We start from the raw sequence: 14797 nt of genomic DNA, 5'->3' as shown, positions 1-14797 counted from the left end.
GAGGAAAGTGAGCGAGTGCTAAGGGAACAGGAATACAAGTATGTGCTTAGATAAGTACATGGCACTGAGAACATCAATAGCGAGTGTTTGACATCAGGAAAAAACAAATTTTGTGGGAGCCCTGGTGAGAGCTATGTAGTACTACATAGCTACCATAGTTCTATGTACCTGATGTAGCTGTGACTCAGACTATATAGATATACAGTGGGCTACAGCAGACTACAGCAGGCTACAGCGGACACTTGGAGGCACAATAGTCAAATTAAAGTCTGTAGTCAATAGTAGCTGAGTAGCAACAAAACTAATCAATAGCGGACATGCAGAATGTATCAAGGTCAATAAAGGTATTTAAGTAAAAATCACTTGCGGACTCGTAGACATTTGCGCTAGTCCATCCACGGTCAACAGCTTGTCCCATCTTCAGAATAAGATGGCAAGGACGAGTGATTTCGTCGACGTGTATCACAGCTGCATTCCGGTGCAGCCGATGAGTTGAACACGACAATTGGTGCAGGCCAGATGAGCGGTCCGGCTCCCTGAGTGGTGTGAACCACTCAATGTAAGCTAAGGCTCGCGAGTAGGTCCCAAATTGACGCGGCAGAGTGAAAATAACGTGAACCTGTCCCACTCGCATACCTAGTAAAATATCAACATGAATTTTTTGACGGCTCAACTAATAGTTACTCACCTTCTAAAGTGCGCGGCTGAATGCCATTGCTTGTCAGGGCCATATCAAACTTAGCGGGAGATCCAGGCTTGCGTCCACGTCCAGGAAGCACTTCAGGCATGGCTCTAACATGCCACTGCCTCGGTGATTCACTGATGAGTGGATTAGGCGGAGCAGTGATTACTACCTGTCGAAAAACGTCAAAACGGTCTTGCAGACCAGGGGTAATGATAGCGTGCAGCATGTGGTTGTGCAGAAACAACTTAAGGGCTGGGAGGAACATGGACGCACCATGTGCAGTGACAAGGTGCTGAACCGAACGCTGAGGGTATGCAGGCGTCTTAGCGAGAAAGTGGACCGTTCGTTGCTCAGGGAGGATGGGAAGTGTATTGACAGGGACAGCATCTGGCCCTTCCATCTCTGAGTCCGAGTCTGAGTCATATCTGCGGTCACGAGTGAAATTGGTTGGTGCCGACTGAGACCATTCCAACAGCCAGTTGAGGTAGGAACCACGCAGGAAGACTGCCTCCTGGCGCTGGAGCCATAAGGCCATTTGTTCTTCATAGTCGTGCTTGTTACTGGCGTGATACACTTCTTTGGCAAAGTCGATGTGCAATCGTTCTGGAAGTTCGCTGTTAAAGCCGTCTGTAGCACCAAACAATAGGATAGACTGAACATAGTGAGAGAGAGCTGATGTAATTTGGGAATATTAAAATGCTCGTGAATATCAAGTTGCTGCAGGACGTCCTTGTTGGCATGAAATATCGCCAGAGCACTTTCCAGGCCATTGAGGGATTCAGTTGAGTGAACTCGAAGCTGAGCATAGTATGAAAAATCTAGAATTGCTTGCGCAACTACTAACACTTGGCTGGTAAGCAAACGAAAACAATCACGTCAGCACCAACCTCGTGCTTAGCAACAATTGAAGCTTACCTAGGGACAGCACCAGCAAGTAGCCCAACAAATACACGCTGCATCTCTTTGTGTTCTGTCCCCGTTGTAACGAGACAACAATAGCTGGATACTACACGAAGTAAGTAATCAGCAATATAAAAATGTTGTGGTCTTGCGTGGCCTAGTCTGCTATACTTGTAGACAAGTGCGTTTGACCCGAGGGGTTCGCTGTAAGGTATTAGAATAATCAGTGATACTAAAAGGGAGATAGTCCGAAGCGCAGGAAATAAAGTCCGAAAGGATAATTACAAGTCCGAAGGTAAAAACGTTGGGTCCGATGTTTTCGGGTTTCGGGTTAGTGGGTTTCGTCGGGTTACCTCGGATTAGTGTCAGGAATGTAATGAATGTCGAAGATAGTGAATGGCGGGTTACTGTCAGTGTTTTCAGAGTGTTTTGGATAATGAAAGGATGATATTGCAGAATTCAGCGAAGAACTACGAATATATAATGACCTCCTCCTACTCAGAGGTAGAAAGGTAAATAAGTAAGTAGGAGGCATGTAAAATATATAGTGTCTATGTAGAATTTCGGAGTGCTATAGGCGAAAGTAGTAGCGGTAATTTTCGGATCCGATGTCCTATGTAATAAGACATGTGGTACTGCGGACATGTAATAATGCGGTCTACAGTGTTAGCGGTGTGAAAACTGATAACTGCGCACCTAGTGGGGATAGATACTACAGGACAGGACATAGGGAGGACAAGTGCGCGGAAAAATATCGGGTCCGATGCGCGGGAAATGTCGGGTCCGTCGGGTTAGCGTCGGATTAGCGGATAAACATCAGATTGAGCGGATAAGTGTCGGATAACATTGGGAAGTAATTTGAGTGTTTGACATGCATTGTGAATTAGCTGAATATGTGCTCAGCGCGAGCCTGAGTGCTACACCGCATCGGTGAATCCAGTGGATCGCCTCTTTCATCCGCAGCAGCTACACATTTCGGACAGCGGTTTTCCTTGCAACATGCAACTAGACACTGCTCTGGAAAGTCCACTACATATGCGGCAAGGATCAGATACACTCAATGGATCAACGAATCAGCGCACACCATTTCGATGCCATCTTCACCTGCAGCAACAAGGGGTTGAAGGAGGAGGGACATGCAATGATGGAATAGTCGGTAGCTGGCGAGGGAGCGTTCATCAGGTGTAAAGCAGTCAAGCTTTCCTGAAGGTAGGTAACCAATCAGGACTGTCACTTGTGCTGACATTTGCCGCCATTTTTCTTTAGCAATGTTTCCAATAGAGAGGTACACAGGATATGCTGTTTTGTCGCCTCGGAATTGCGACAGACTCGTTTTGTCTGTTGCAAGAATAATTGGTGCAATGGTTGCTCCTTCCGGCACCTTTTTCTGGACAACACAGGTCAGTGCTTGTCATTTTCGATGTTTTTTTGATATGGTGCTTACTTGCATGTCACACCACCAATCTGCAGTCCACATATCGTCTATCACTTGGTGGAGTCCTGCAGAGTCCGTGTGTACACCATTTGATCCTTGAACAAAGGATTTCCAATCAAGTCTTTGATGCACTCTACGGGATTGCGCATCCACAGTTCAACATCTTCGTGCAATGGTTCGCCTTTTTCGTCTGTTCTATTTCCCTGAACACTAATCTTCTTACAGCTCCAGGCAGCTCCATGCGGGAGTTCATCAACCTTCTTGAGGAATGATTGGTTGTTGTGGAATGAAGCTTGCATTCAGTTTCATGTCTATCATGCTGGTCAGTACATTTTTTTCGGTGCTTGATGCCAAACTTACAATCGGTAACTTTAGAAATTCATCGGTTCGAGTCTGCCCAAGGCTTTTTACAAGCCACTCAGCGAGACCCCACTCTTCCCTGGCAGCTAAAGTCAGGCAGAGGCCATAAACACGAAAGGGTATGTACTCGTCACAAAATGGAGCCCACTCATCCTCACCCATGCCTTCCTTGTACTTCCGGTACCTTTCAAATTCAGTTTTCCCTTCCCGCAGTGCCCATCCACCATCAGAACATTGCTTGAAATAGTGCCCACCACCTCCCACTACCTCACCTTCATCCACTACCTCACCTTCGTCAGCAACATCCTCGACCGTCACACGCCAACTTTTTGGTGCCGGCGGATTAAGTTCATCAGCCTCGAAAGAGTTGGACCGTGAGCAGTGAAGTGGGGAAAATGAGTTGCCAGCATCGTGGTTCTCCATAGAAGGTGCGTTGTCTTCCAAGTCTTTTTCTTCAATTGTTAACTCCCATGCCCTTCTGCATTTAGGCCGGTTAGCTATGTGTCTCTTGATGCCCCCCCTCGTAGGGAACTCCTTGCCACAAAATGTACAGCAGTGCAACATAGTAGGTGAGTAGGTGAGTGTTTCGCCCTGGTCTTGTGTGACTTGTCTCATTGTATGCCCTTTTTTTTTCAATGGCCTGGTCTAGACTTAAACTGAGCGCAGTTACCGGGCGCCGCGCCACAACTAGATCTGAGCACCACACCACACCACACCACACAACCCTGATTGAGTTGGAAAGTACAGCAAGTCTTGGCTGGTTTTGTTGATTGGGAGGGGTGTGCTTATCTTGATCTTGCAACCAGACGTGCCCTCACAAAGTGCAAGAGGGACTTATCCCAGTCTTGCCACCAGATGCACCCTCACAAACCTACGGATTACAGCCTTGTTTAGACTTGATCGGTATGCCAAAGTTACGGCCTTGTTTAGACTCAATCCATGCGCCAAGTCGCAATCAGGTATAGTTTTTTTTTTTGAGGATGATCCATGAGGTGTACTTACCCTGGTCATTCTGTCTACAGTAAGATAGGCAGAGACCTGTGTACGTGCTCTTATTCTGATTGGTTTGAATAATACTTACATCTTGCCTAGTTCCCAACACACAACCTCCATTACAATCTTCCTCGTCTAGCGAGAGAACAAGATCGAGAGAGCCAATGACCAATTCTAGTATGTTAAATTCTCATCTCTGATACTAGCTAATTTGATGTGCTACGTTAGTTTGGAAATACCATGGGCGGCCAGAAGTACCTCTAAAAGCTGTGCCCATTTGGCTTCCTTGCACCATTTCACCTCCGCATCCCAGCGCTCAACGACGAGCCTTCGTATGCTCGCTTGTAAGATGCTAATAGTTGGGCCTGGTGCTACTTCTAACAGTTGCAGTTTTTTTGCTTGCTCGCAGGCCTTCACTTCTGCCTCCCAATGCTCCAGAATTAGGTTTTGTATGTAATTCTGGGAAGCTGTGATAGGGCCGGGTGTTTGACGAAACGGAGGGCGCAGGAACATGGGCTCTGCATCAGGCCTTTTGAGCTTGGGTCTGCAAGCCGGTGAGTATTTGAGTGTAACGTGGAATGGCAACTAACCTTTTGACGTCAATTTTCGTGTCTTCACAGCCAGCCTCAAATTTGCGACTAGCGATTTGTGACATCGGGCTGCAAGATTCGTCAGAGCGCAGTGAGTTTTGAAGCAAGCTCCATACCGTTTTTTTGACGAGTCGGGGGTATTCATAACAGTGAAAATAAATTGTGACGGTATGATCATACCTTTTTATCCTCCCTCTCGTTTGACACAGCTTTCTGCCCTTCATTCTACAAATCAACAATCAACGAACTATTAAGGTTCAATTGTGAGTTATTTGTATGTTTCACAGTGGTATAAATTGTGCTGACCTACTGTGTACTTTGACAAGACAACCATGGCACCTCGTAAGCCTACCTCCAAGCCAAAGCACGCCCCCTCACCACCTGCCGCGAAACAGCAGGTGCGCACTGCAAGTGGTCAAGAGCGGCAACCAACTGAAAAAGAGAACTACCATCGTAAGTACCAGCATATTATGTTCCACTCACTCACCATCTTGTTCTACAGTCAGCGAATCCCAACATGTTGTCCATCGCCAAGAAATCAAGGAAACCCGGACGGCAAAACAGAAGAAGAAGGCCTTAAAGGTTGCCTACCAAGGGCATCCTGACGTCTTCGAGAAAGAGCCGTCAGAGCTCCTTAGCGATATGGACAGGCAAGAAGACACAATGGTACGAGCTTTTGTTTTCTTTCCTAATCTTAAATCAGCTGCTGACATTTTTTTTTCAGTTCTCTGATCACAGTGTTGATACAAGGTTGTCCAACACTGATAGCCTGACATTCAGTACAGGGAAAATCCCTCTGAGGTTGCGCAACCCATCCATACCTACAACTAAAGGACCAAAAGGTATGTTTCTACTTTATATAACTACACTACTAACCCTCCATCAAATAGCGCCGCATAATGTTGACGAGTCAACAGACGACGATGACGACGACGCTGCCGACGATGACGACGATGATGATGACGAACAGTTGCCTGCAGCTCGAGGGACCAAGTGATCATTCGATGACATGTTGTATGAAGATACCGTGGTGCCAAAGGTCAAGAAAAACACTGACGGTTTGCGTCGACGCGTGAAAGCCAGCGACTTTGATGAAATCTCAAAAGAGATTCTCATAACTGCTTGCTCCGTTTATCGGTGTCTCATCGTCACACAGGCACCTTTTCCAGATTCCATTGCAGCTGAGACAAAACTGGCGAAAGAGGTCTGGCACGAGGCATGTCAACTCAAAGGTGTTGACGTCAAACTGACCCCTTCGGCAGTGAATATGGTGAGCACAGTATTTTTAGTGCATTCCTGGTCTTATTCATTCAAAGCTATTAAAACGCGCTTCACACGTGCAAGGTGAACTCAAGATGAAGATGCGTCCGCTCACGGCTTCATTTCACGGCTTCCGCTCAAGTAATTCTATGGAGGTGATAAGGTCAAACCGAGATCTCGCGGAGAGATTGAAAATTGGCTCGATCTTTGTTTTCAAGGTGAGTATTCGACGGTCTACATAACTTAGTGCTGACATTGAACAATAGGACCTGTCATCGAAGTCAGGCATCTACAAGACCGAGTTGCTTCAACAGGGTATCAATGGCATGTGGTTCTTGAACCGAAGTGACGAGGGTGTCATCTACCACAAATACTTCGACCCCATCCCTATCAAAACTATTGCGCTCGTGCTTACAGCTGTGAGCCATTTTTCAAATTCTTACTTTCAACTTGATGACACTGACAATATCTTATAGATAGAATGTTGTGTTGATGAGTGGTCGCAAGGCATCAAAGAGGACATCAAGTTCACATCTGCTAGTTATGGGGCCGTCTACAACCATCATTTCAGCTCACTGCAACACTTTGATGAGCGCACTGCACCTTACAAACTCCTCTCGAAAATTCGTATCAATCTGCATGATACAGCACAGTATGTTGGACTCTTATCTCACTGACTCTTCTAATGCTCGCGCTTCTCAGCTTCCATGCAGGTGTCGCATCACTCATTCCATTGTCGGCTACATCCCAGGCCCACATCGACGACACAGCATTTGAAGACACTATTCGAGAGTACCAGTGTGAGGGGAAGGATGCGGCAGTCGAGGATGAGGTCGAGGAGTATGAGTATCCTAGTAGCGAGGGTGGGGATGATGAATAGGGATGCAGTGAGTAAGACATTTGTATTATGCTAGTTTGTGTTTCAGGTGCTTGAATTTAATTGTTACTACAAGGTTCTTTGGTGTGCTATATAGCTGCTGGTAGTAATTTATAGCTGCGTGTAGTAGCACTCCAACAAACTACAGTAGTACCTCGTAGCTACTGGTAGTTACTATGGGACTCTATGGTGACTACATAGAGGGCACTTGACAACAGGGCTACTTGCGCTACCCTGACTATATAGTACTATGTAGTCACTTTGTTTTTTCCTGATGGAGCTCCAACAAGAGGACCTATACACTCACTTTGCCTGTGGAACTTGAAGGTAGGTGTTGTGTTGAAGAAGATGGAGGGGCATAGCATGCTATAGTAGGCAGGTTGTGTTCGATTCAGCAATTTTGCTGAATGCCGGATGAGCAGCGAGCAAGAGACCACCATGATCCTAGAATACATAGATTTGCTTAAATAGAAAGAACAAGATTAGAATTTAAAAACATTCATTGTGCACCTTAATTGTATGTAGCGCATTGCATGAACACCAGCAATGAAGCTTGAAGCTTCAAAGACAAGAGTGAGAGTCGAAGATGTGACATGGCGCCACTTCGCTCAAACATTTCAAACCACAAGTCACATGATACAAACAAATACATACAAATGTTGGACTTAGGATATTTCTTCACTCAAACTACAAGTCACATGATACAAACAAATATGCACAAATGTTGGACTTGGAATTTTGTTGCACACTCACAGTGATCAATTCATCAATGATCACACTATTCAGGTGTCAAGTTTCTCGATATCTGTAGATAGGCATAATTTTATGACCCTTAGGTAGTACTCTATAACTTGGCAATAATTACATGTATGTTATGAATGATATTGATATCTAGCTCTAATTTGTGATAGTTTATCTGACTTAGAAGAGTTAGATGTATTTTGTCTATTTATATCTAAGTTGACATGGGAGGTTTTCCCTGATGAATATAGACAGACAACCAAGGCTGTGAAGTTCGGACATGTTGCACACATTGTGCAGAAAGCACATTGTGTATCAATAATAGTAGCTGCACATGGGGAACATGCTATGCAAGCATACAAAAATTGTGCAAACTCTCATCATGATTATCAAATTAAACAAAAACATCGAGCATTGAACAGTGCATTAGAGTATGATATTGATGTCCCTCACATCACTGCCTGCATCACTCCCATCTACATGCCAATCAAATTCGCCCATACCAATCTTAGCCCATTGCTCCACCATTTCTTCAAGCTCTTCACGATGTTCCAGAATGTCGAGCAACTTGTCGAAGTTGGTCCTGCATCTATCAGCGGAGAGTTCAGGCACTTTGTTGGTGCCAGTTTTGCTGAACCCAGAAATAACACCCTTCATCTATTAAATCATCAGTGACAAAAATAAAATCAACTGTGTAGTGTACGACCACTGCCATGAAAATGAGGTCATTGACAGGGATTGTCTTGTGGAAGTCATCTGTGTTCTTCAGTGCTTTCTTGCTGTTGCTGTAGAAAAACTCAAAACAAACATCCTTGAGAGCCTGTGATACAAAATTCTTGAATTTGCCCTGCGAGAAAACAGTGAGTAGTGTTATTGACACGAGTCATCACCTACATTAGACGAGTCAGGGATTCGGAGGTAACCACTGGTCCTAAGCAGCTTGGTGGCAGTTGCAGCAATAGAATTCTTTATCTCCTCTGGTCACATTGTGGTGCCCTTCAGGAAGATATCATATGACAGTTTGGCAATAGAGACGACAACCTTTTCAAGCTCCATATGGAATGTGAAGAGATTGTTGCAGAGCTAATCAGCATGTCAGCGAGCACGTTCGCCATCAATAAATGGAAGACTTACCAACCGACACATCTGTGGGCTATATTCCAGAAAGTAGCCTTGCAATAAAATGTAAAATGACTGGAAGGAAGTGGCGGTACAAGGAGAATTTACCATTCTCAAACTTGAGCTTCTTCTGGTGGCATACCCACAATTTGGCATCTAGGACATCTTGCATGAGTTGCACGGCATCCTGGTGTTCTGGAATTGGATGAGTGAGAATAGCCTGCAATCACATCTGTAACTTTGCTGCTTGCAGAAAACCCAAGCTTGGAAGGGTTATCTTGGTTTATCTTGATGTTTCGTGTGCGGTGAGCACCAGCAGGTGTAGCGCTAGGAGAGTGTGAATGGCTAGGAGTAGTTGCATGGTCAGAATGAGTCTGTGATAGAGAGCGTCTATGGGAAGAATGTCTGTGGGAAGAGGGCTGTGTACCACTACCAGAGGAAGTGATTGGCTGAGACGGGGAGTGTTTGACCTGAGGGGTTAGCTATCTGGTATTAGTCCGAAAGTAGTGAAATGATAAGTGATCAAAAGTCTGAGCGCAGGAAACAAAGTCTGAAGGTATAATCACGAGTCCGATGTTTTCAGGTTAGTGGACTAGTGGGTTTCGGGTGCGGGTTCAGCAGATTACGGAAAATAGTGATAGTGAGTGTCAGGAAAGTGAGTGGTATGCGGAATATTGATAATGACAGGTATTTTGGATAGAAAGAGTGGTAATATTCACAATGTCAACTAAGAACTATGAAATATTGGGTTTGACCACAAAGCATTGGGGAATGGCTCCCCACTACTTGGATGATGAATAATGCTTGAGGTCAGTCCAATATATATGTAAGTATGTAGAAATGCGGAACCCGTAGGTGAAAGTAGTGGCAGAATATTTCGGGTCCAAAGTACATGTAAACATGTAATAACACTTGCTGCAATGTGAGTAATGTGCGAAATAATCAACTACGCACCTAGTGGGGCTAGCAAGACAGGACAGGACATGGAGAGGACAAGTGCATGGGAAAATATTGGGTCCGCTGCGGCCGAAACGTTGGGTCCGCTAGTCAAAGCATCGGATTGAGTGGGAAGTGATTATTGTGCAATGGGCATTTGACGTGGATCATGAAATAGCTGAATATGAGCCTAGTGCGAGCTCAAGTGCTACACCAGCATAGAGGTTATGCCCCAATACAAGCATTGGTGTGGAGACTTAGAGCAAGTGGAAGAATTATGTGAATGAGGTGGCAAGCGTCTACATTGGGAAGTGGCACTCAAATGGAAGATGCACCTGCAGATGGCACACGTTGATGAGATCCTGAGCAACCATTATGTTGTGACAGTGTTAAGACTGTGCACAAAGGGTAGGACTGATTCCGAGGGGCTTGGCTTCAGCTCGTGCGCTGTGCCCCTTACCTGAGTATGTGCCCTTAATTTCAGAATGTCGTCCAGAGAAAGTCCAAGGACATCCGAAGCATGGGAAAGTTCGGAAGGACTTTCCGGACGAGTGTGAGAAACTTCCAGATGAGTGCGGGAAAGTTCCGGAGGAACTTCCGGAAATTATAATGAGGTTTCATCCTGATATGGATATGTGTAATGGCTACTTAGGACTTGTCCTAAGTAGAAGCAAACAGAGGAAAGGCTGCAAGGACAAAGTCCGAAGCAGAGTAGGTCCAGAGGACCGTGGGAAAGTTCCAGAGGAACTTCTGGAAACTCGGAGGAGTGGAGGAGCAGAGGAGCAGAGGAGCAGAGCTCTGGCCTAGGGAATTCCTCCCTAGGCCTAAGGTGGATGTTTAGCAAGGAAGGAACTAGTTATGAGGACTTAGTGTGAAGGCTAGTGCGAGGATTAATATGATATTCAGACTAAGGAAATACAGGAGTATCTACAGGAGTGTATATACTGGAGGTAAGTCTGTGCAGATCAGTAAGCAGAGGGGTAAGGCTATGTACAAGCATGTGGAAATATATTAGTAAGTGAAACGGATCATAGGAAATGAACTCAGAGATGAAACTCATACAAGGATCAATAAGCAAAACGGAAACAGAGATAACCCAAGACCAGAGACAGGTGATTACCATAAGGGGATGGGTGCTGATTTAAGGTTTGGGTTTGGATATGAAGTATATGTTGGATCCGGAGATCCTGAGAGGTGGATGTGCGGAGGTGGATGTGCGGAGGTGGATGTACGGAGGTGCAGGGATCCAAACAGATAAAGTACTGGAGACATGGACAGGAGGTCCGGAGGTCCGGATGAGGCGTGGGAACATTGTCAGATGTAAGTCCGGAATGCGGGATATGACAGACGGGCATTGACAAGGATATCTCAAGTGGCTGTTACATCAAGATGGGCATTAGTGAGGAGACTTAGACCAAGTGGAAGTATGTGCACATTCATTTCCTGTCACCTTTGAAAGATACAATGGTGAAGGAGCCTTGTGTCATCCATTCTGTGCTTGATGACATTCTAGAACATTATAAGTCTCCTATACACACAATCAATGAGTGAATATGAGTGAATAAATCAGAGTACATTATCTTCCACATCCATAAGCTCGTCCTCCCAGTTGCGCTCTTGACCTAGATCTTCTCCATCCCCTCCATCCAAATCCCCCTCATTGTCGCCACCATCTTCAGATGGTGCATCTGAATGTTGACCAAAATCCCCGCTGTCATCTATATGTTGATCTATGCCACCTTGCTCGGCTCCATCCCTGTAACGAATACATTAAGAAGCTAGAGGCAAAAAAAGGCTAGCACTTGCATATCATTATGCTCATGGAGGTCAGCACCTTCATACAAGTGGTGCACAGACTCTCTATAATTGTCATCATTGTCATCATCATCATCTCATTCGTTCACCTCCTGTGCAGCCATTCTGCAACTACTTGACTGAGATGGTTTCTCGATACACTGTACATTGGTAGTAGATGTGGGTGCCTTGAACCTGAACCTGTCAGTAGAGCCACAAGTACGTAGCACTAGATGGGGAGAAATGTGGGCTGAGTAATTTCTCACATTGTTGCTGGACTTTTGAGATGATCGATTGTTGCTTGTAGTTGGAGGTGTTGCAGATGCAGGTTTTTATTTTGTAGAGTTTTTTGCAGCCAGAGGTTTTGCAGGAGCCTGACAAGGTCATAGTTCAAACATCATCAAAACAAAATAAACTTACACTTTTCTTCCCCTGATGTAGCTGTGCAGGAGCCATTGAGTTTTCTTCAGGATCACTGACATCAAGCTCAGGGTAATCATTTTGCCCTTTCCAACTCTTCACTGGTGCTGCTATCACTTCTCCAGCTTTTTGAAGCTGTTCTGCATGGCTGCTGTAGCACTTGGGCTGGCATTGGTTGTGTATCCTGCCAAACTCATAGGTATCTCACATTATACTCCTCAACACTTCTTTCACCTTCCAAGAGTTCCACACACTCATCTGAGTCATCCGAAGGTCATCCGTCTCCTTCCAAGGCCTGTATACACTTCCAATCCTCTGTACCATGTCCCATCTGTGTCTGTTTGACTTCGCTGGTGTGTTTTCAGTTGGTTTATCTGTTATTGATTATGTCTTAGGGACACATACATCGAAAAGCTTGATTAATACGTATAGCTGTGTGCCTCGTGCGCTATTACAGGCATATCTCTGTAGCGGCTCGCCTCGAGTCTTATTACATTTCGGATAGCTTATCTTGCTACTGTTCTCACCTATGCAGATTCCAGACTTTCACACTGTAGGATATAATCTGGCTTGCTAACTACTCGCACCTCACTTCACTTTCCTTGCTATGAGTCATAGTTTGTAGAGTCACTTTGGATAGTCATACTTCACGCAATCAATCTTTTGTTCATTCAGAATGATTGTTTGGCCTGACCACTGCCAAATTCGCATCTCGCTATCTCTTAGTTCTTCCGATAGACCTTGTTTAGTTGTACCTCGGTACTTCTGCAAGTCTTATACTTTGACATACTTTGACATACCCGCCGTATTCCTCTCTCAGAACCTTTCCTGTTCATCAGAAGCTTCGCGCAACCTCGGACCTTTGTTTCTTGACTTTGGACTACCTTCGCTCACATCGGACAAGTACCTTGGTACTTTGGGCGCATCTTTGGAACTCAGAACACTGTAGCACTCGGACTGGTGTTGGTCGCATATCCTGTCAATCTCATAGGTGCCTCTCATTATACTCCTTGACACTCCTCTTGCCTTCCGAGAGTTCCATACGCTCATCCAAGTCGTCTGAAGGTCGTCCGTCCCCTTCCAAGGCCTGTATACACTTCTGATCCTCCATACCATGTCCTGTCCGTGTCCGTTTGACTTTGCTGGTGTGTTTTCACTTGGTTTATCTGTTATTGATTATGTCTTAGGGACACATACATCGAAAAGATTGATTAATATGTATAGCTGCGCACCTCGTGCGCTATTACATGCATATCTCTGTAGTGGCTCACCATGAGTCTTATTACAATTTGGATAGGTTATCTCGCTACTAGTTTTGCCTACACAATTCCAGACTTTCACACTGTAGGATATAACCTGGCTCGCTAGATACTCGCACCTCACTTCACTTTCCTTGCTACGAGTCATAGTTTGTAGAGTCACTTCGAATAGTTGTACTTCGCACAATCGATCTTATTGTTCATTCAGAACGATTGTTTGGCCTGACTGCTGCCATTTTGCACTTCGCTATCTCTTAGTTTTTCTGATAGACTTTGTCTAGTCGTACTTCGGTACTTCTGCAAGTCTTATACTATGACATACTTCGACACATCCACTGTATTTCTCTCTCGGAACCTTTGCTGTTCATTGGAAGCTCTTTGGACACTTCGCGCAACCTTGGACTTTCATTTCTTAACGTCTGACCATCTTCGGACACCTCGGACGCACCTTCGGAAACACAGGACACACCTTAGGTATCTTTCCTTCTCTCACCCTTCAATCTTAACAAGACATCCCTTGCATTTTATATCAAGAGGTAGTTCTATAGGCAGTCTCTTTGGGATGAGCATTACACTCGCACATTGAGTTCTAAGGTAATACAATTTGTAACACCCACACAGAATCAACTCTTTACAACGCACTTTGGGTAACCTTCCCTTTTCTCATCTTTGATCTTAACAAGACATCCCTTGCATATTATATCAAGAGGTAGTTCTATAGGCAGTCTCTTTGGGACGAGCATTGCACTTGCACATTGAGTTCTAAGGTAACACTATTTGTAGCACCTACAACGAATCAACTCTTTACATTGTGTATTCTGCCAATTTCATAGGTGTCTCACATTATACTCCTCAACACTCCTCTTACCTTCCAAGAGTTCTGTGCGCTCATCCAAGTCATCTGAAGGTCGTCCGTCTCCTTCCGAGGCCTGTATACACTTCCAATCCTCTGTACCATGTCCCGTCTGTGTCCATTTGACTTCACTGGTGCGTTTTTGCTTTGATTATCTGTTATTGACTATGTCTTAGGGGCACATACATTGTTGGCCCATCAAAAGCTTGATCAATATGTATAGCTGTGCACCTCGTGCGCTATTACATGCATATCTTGTAGCAGCTTGCCTCAAGTCCTATTACATTTCAGATGCTTTGCACAACCTCAGACCTTTGTTTCTTGACTTTGGACCACCTTTGCTCGCATCGGACGAGTACTTCAGTACTTCAGACACATCTTCGGAACTCAGAACACTGACATGCACAAAACTTGTTTTGTACATGAACATGGCAAATGATTAGCTGTAATACCCTTCATAATAGCCCATGATGCTATCTAGAATTTTCTGTGTAGCACCCATATTTTATAAGCTGGTAGTGCCAGCTAAAGTGGCAAAACCCGCTACCTTGTCCTTTTTTTCTCACATGCCTACT

The 14797-nt window shown here is 44.9% G+C and overlaps 5 protein-coding genes across 5 annotated transcripts; 1 reads left to right on the top strand and 4 right to left on the bottom strand.

The window, feature by feature from the left end:
* Positions 1 to 301: 301 nt before the first annotated feature.
* HD556DRAFT_1438522 (uncharacterized protein) lies at positions 302 to 1644 on the bottom strand (the record flags this gene model as incomplete). The annotated part of the gene is made up of 4 exons (XM_041305857.1): positions 302 to 636; positions 689 to 1337; positions 1412 to 1535; positions 1601 to 1644. The coding sequence occupies 4 exons, from the start codon at positions 1642 to 1644 to the stop codon at positions 302 to 304; spliced, it is 1152 nt and encodes a 383-aa protein (XP_041164963.1).
* An 824-nt stretch (positions 1645 to 2468) lies between these two features.
* Positions 2469 to 3062, bottom strand: HD556DRAFT_1429970 (uncharacterized protein; the record flags this gene model as incomplete). Its single annotated transcript, XM_041304864.1, has 3 exons — positions 2469 to 2641; positions 2690 to 2972; positions 3030 to 3062. 3 exons carry the CDS (start codon positions 3060 to 3062, stop codon positions 2469 to 2471), a joined length of 489 nt encoding a protein of 162 aa, XP_041164962.1.
* Positions 3063 to 5295: 2233 nt separating this feature from the next.
* Positions 5296 to 7103, top strand: HD556DRAFT_1438520 (uncharacterized protein; the record flags this gene model as incomplete). Its single annotated transcript, XM_041305856.1, has 9 exons — positions 5296 to 5416; positions 5466 to 5629; positions 5688 to 5805; positions 5854 to 5956; positions 6047 to 6233; positions 6280 to 6441; positions 6490 to 6642; positions 6700 to 6875; positions 6926 to 7103. The coding sequence occupies 9 exons, from the start codon at positions 5296 to 5298 to the stop codon at positions 7101 to 7103; spliced, it is 1362 nt and encodes a 453-aa protein (XP_041164961.1).
* Positions 7104 to 8267: 1164 nt separating this feature from the next.
* On the bottom strand, positions 8268 to 9132 carry HD556DRAFT_1304587 (uncharacterized protein; the record flags this gene model as incomplete). The annotated part of the gene is made up of 6 exons (XM_041299690.1): positions 8268 to 8498; positions 8533 to 8688; positions 8736 to 8772; positions 8827 to 8924; positions 8976 to 9013; positions 9069 to 9132. 6 exons carry the CDS (start codon positions 9130 to 9132, stop codon positions 8268 to 8270), a joined length of 624 nt encoding a protein of 207 aa, XP_041164960.1.
* A 2247-nt stretch (positions 9133 to 11379) lies between these two features.
* HD556DRAFT_1304586 (uncharacterized protein) lies at positions 11380 to 12434 on the bottom strand (the record flags this gene model as incomplete). Its single annotated transcript, XM_041299689.1, has 5 exons — positions 11380 to 11424; positions 11472 to 11652; positions 11827 to 11891; positions 12111 to 12294; positions 12319 to 12434. The coding sequence occupies 5 exons, from the start codon at positions 12432 to 12434 to the stop codon at positions 11380 to 11382; spliced, it is 591 nt and encodes a 196-aa protein (XP_041164959.1).
* Positions 12435 to 14797: the final 2363 nt, after the last annotated feature.

The sequence above is a fragment of the Suillus plorans genome (assembly GCF_016647745.1).
Source record: "Suillus plorans strain S12 chromosome Unknown HD556scaffold_7, whole genome shotgun sequence".
NCBI lineage: Eukaryota > Fungi > Basidiomycota > Agaricomycetes > Boletales > Suillaceae > Suillus > Suillus plorans.
This window is presented reverse-complemented; position numbering and strand designations above follow the sequence as displayed.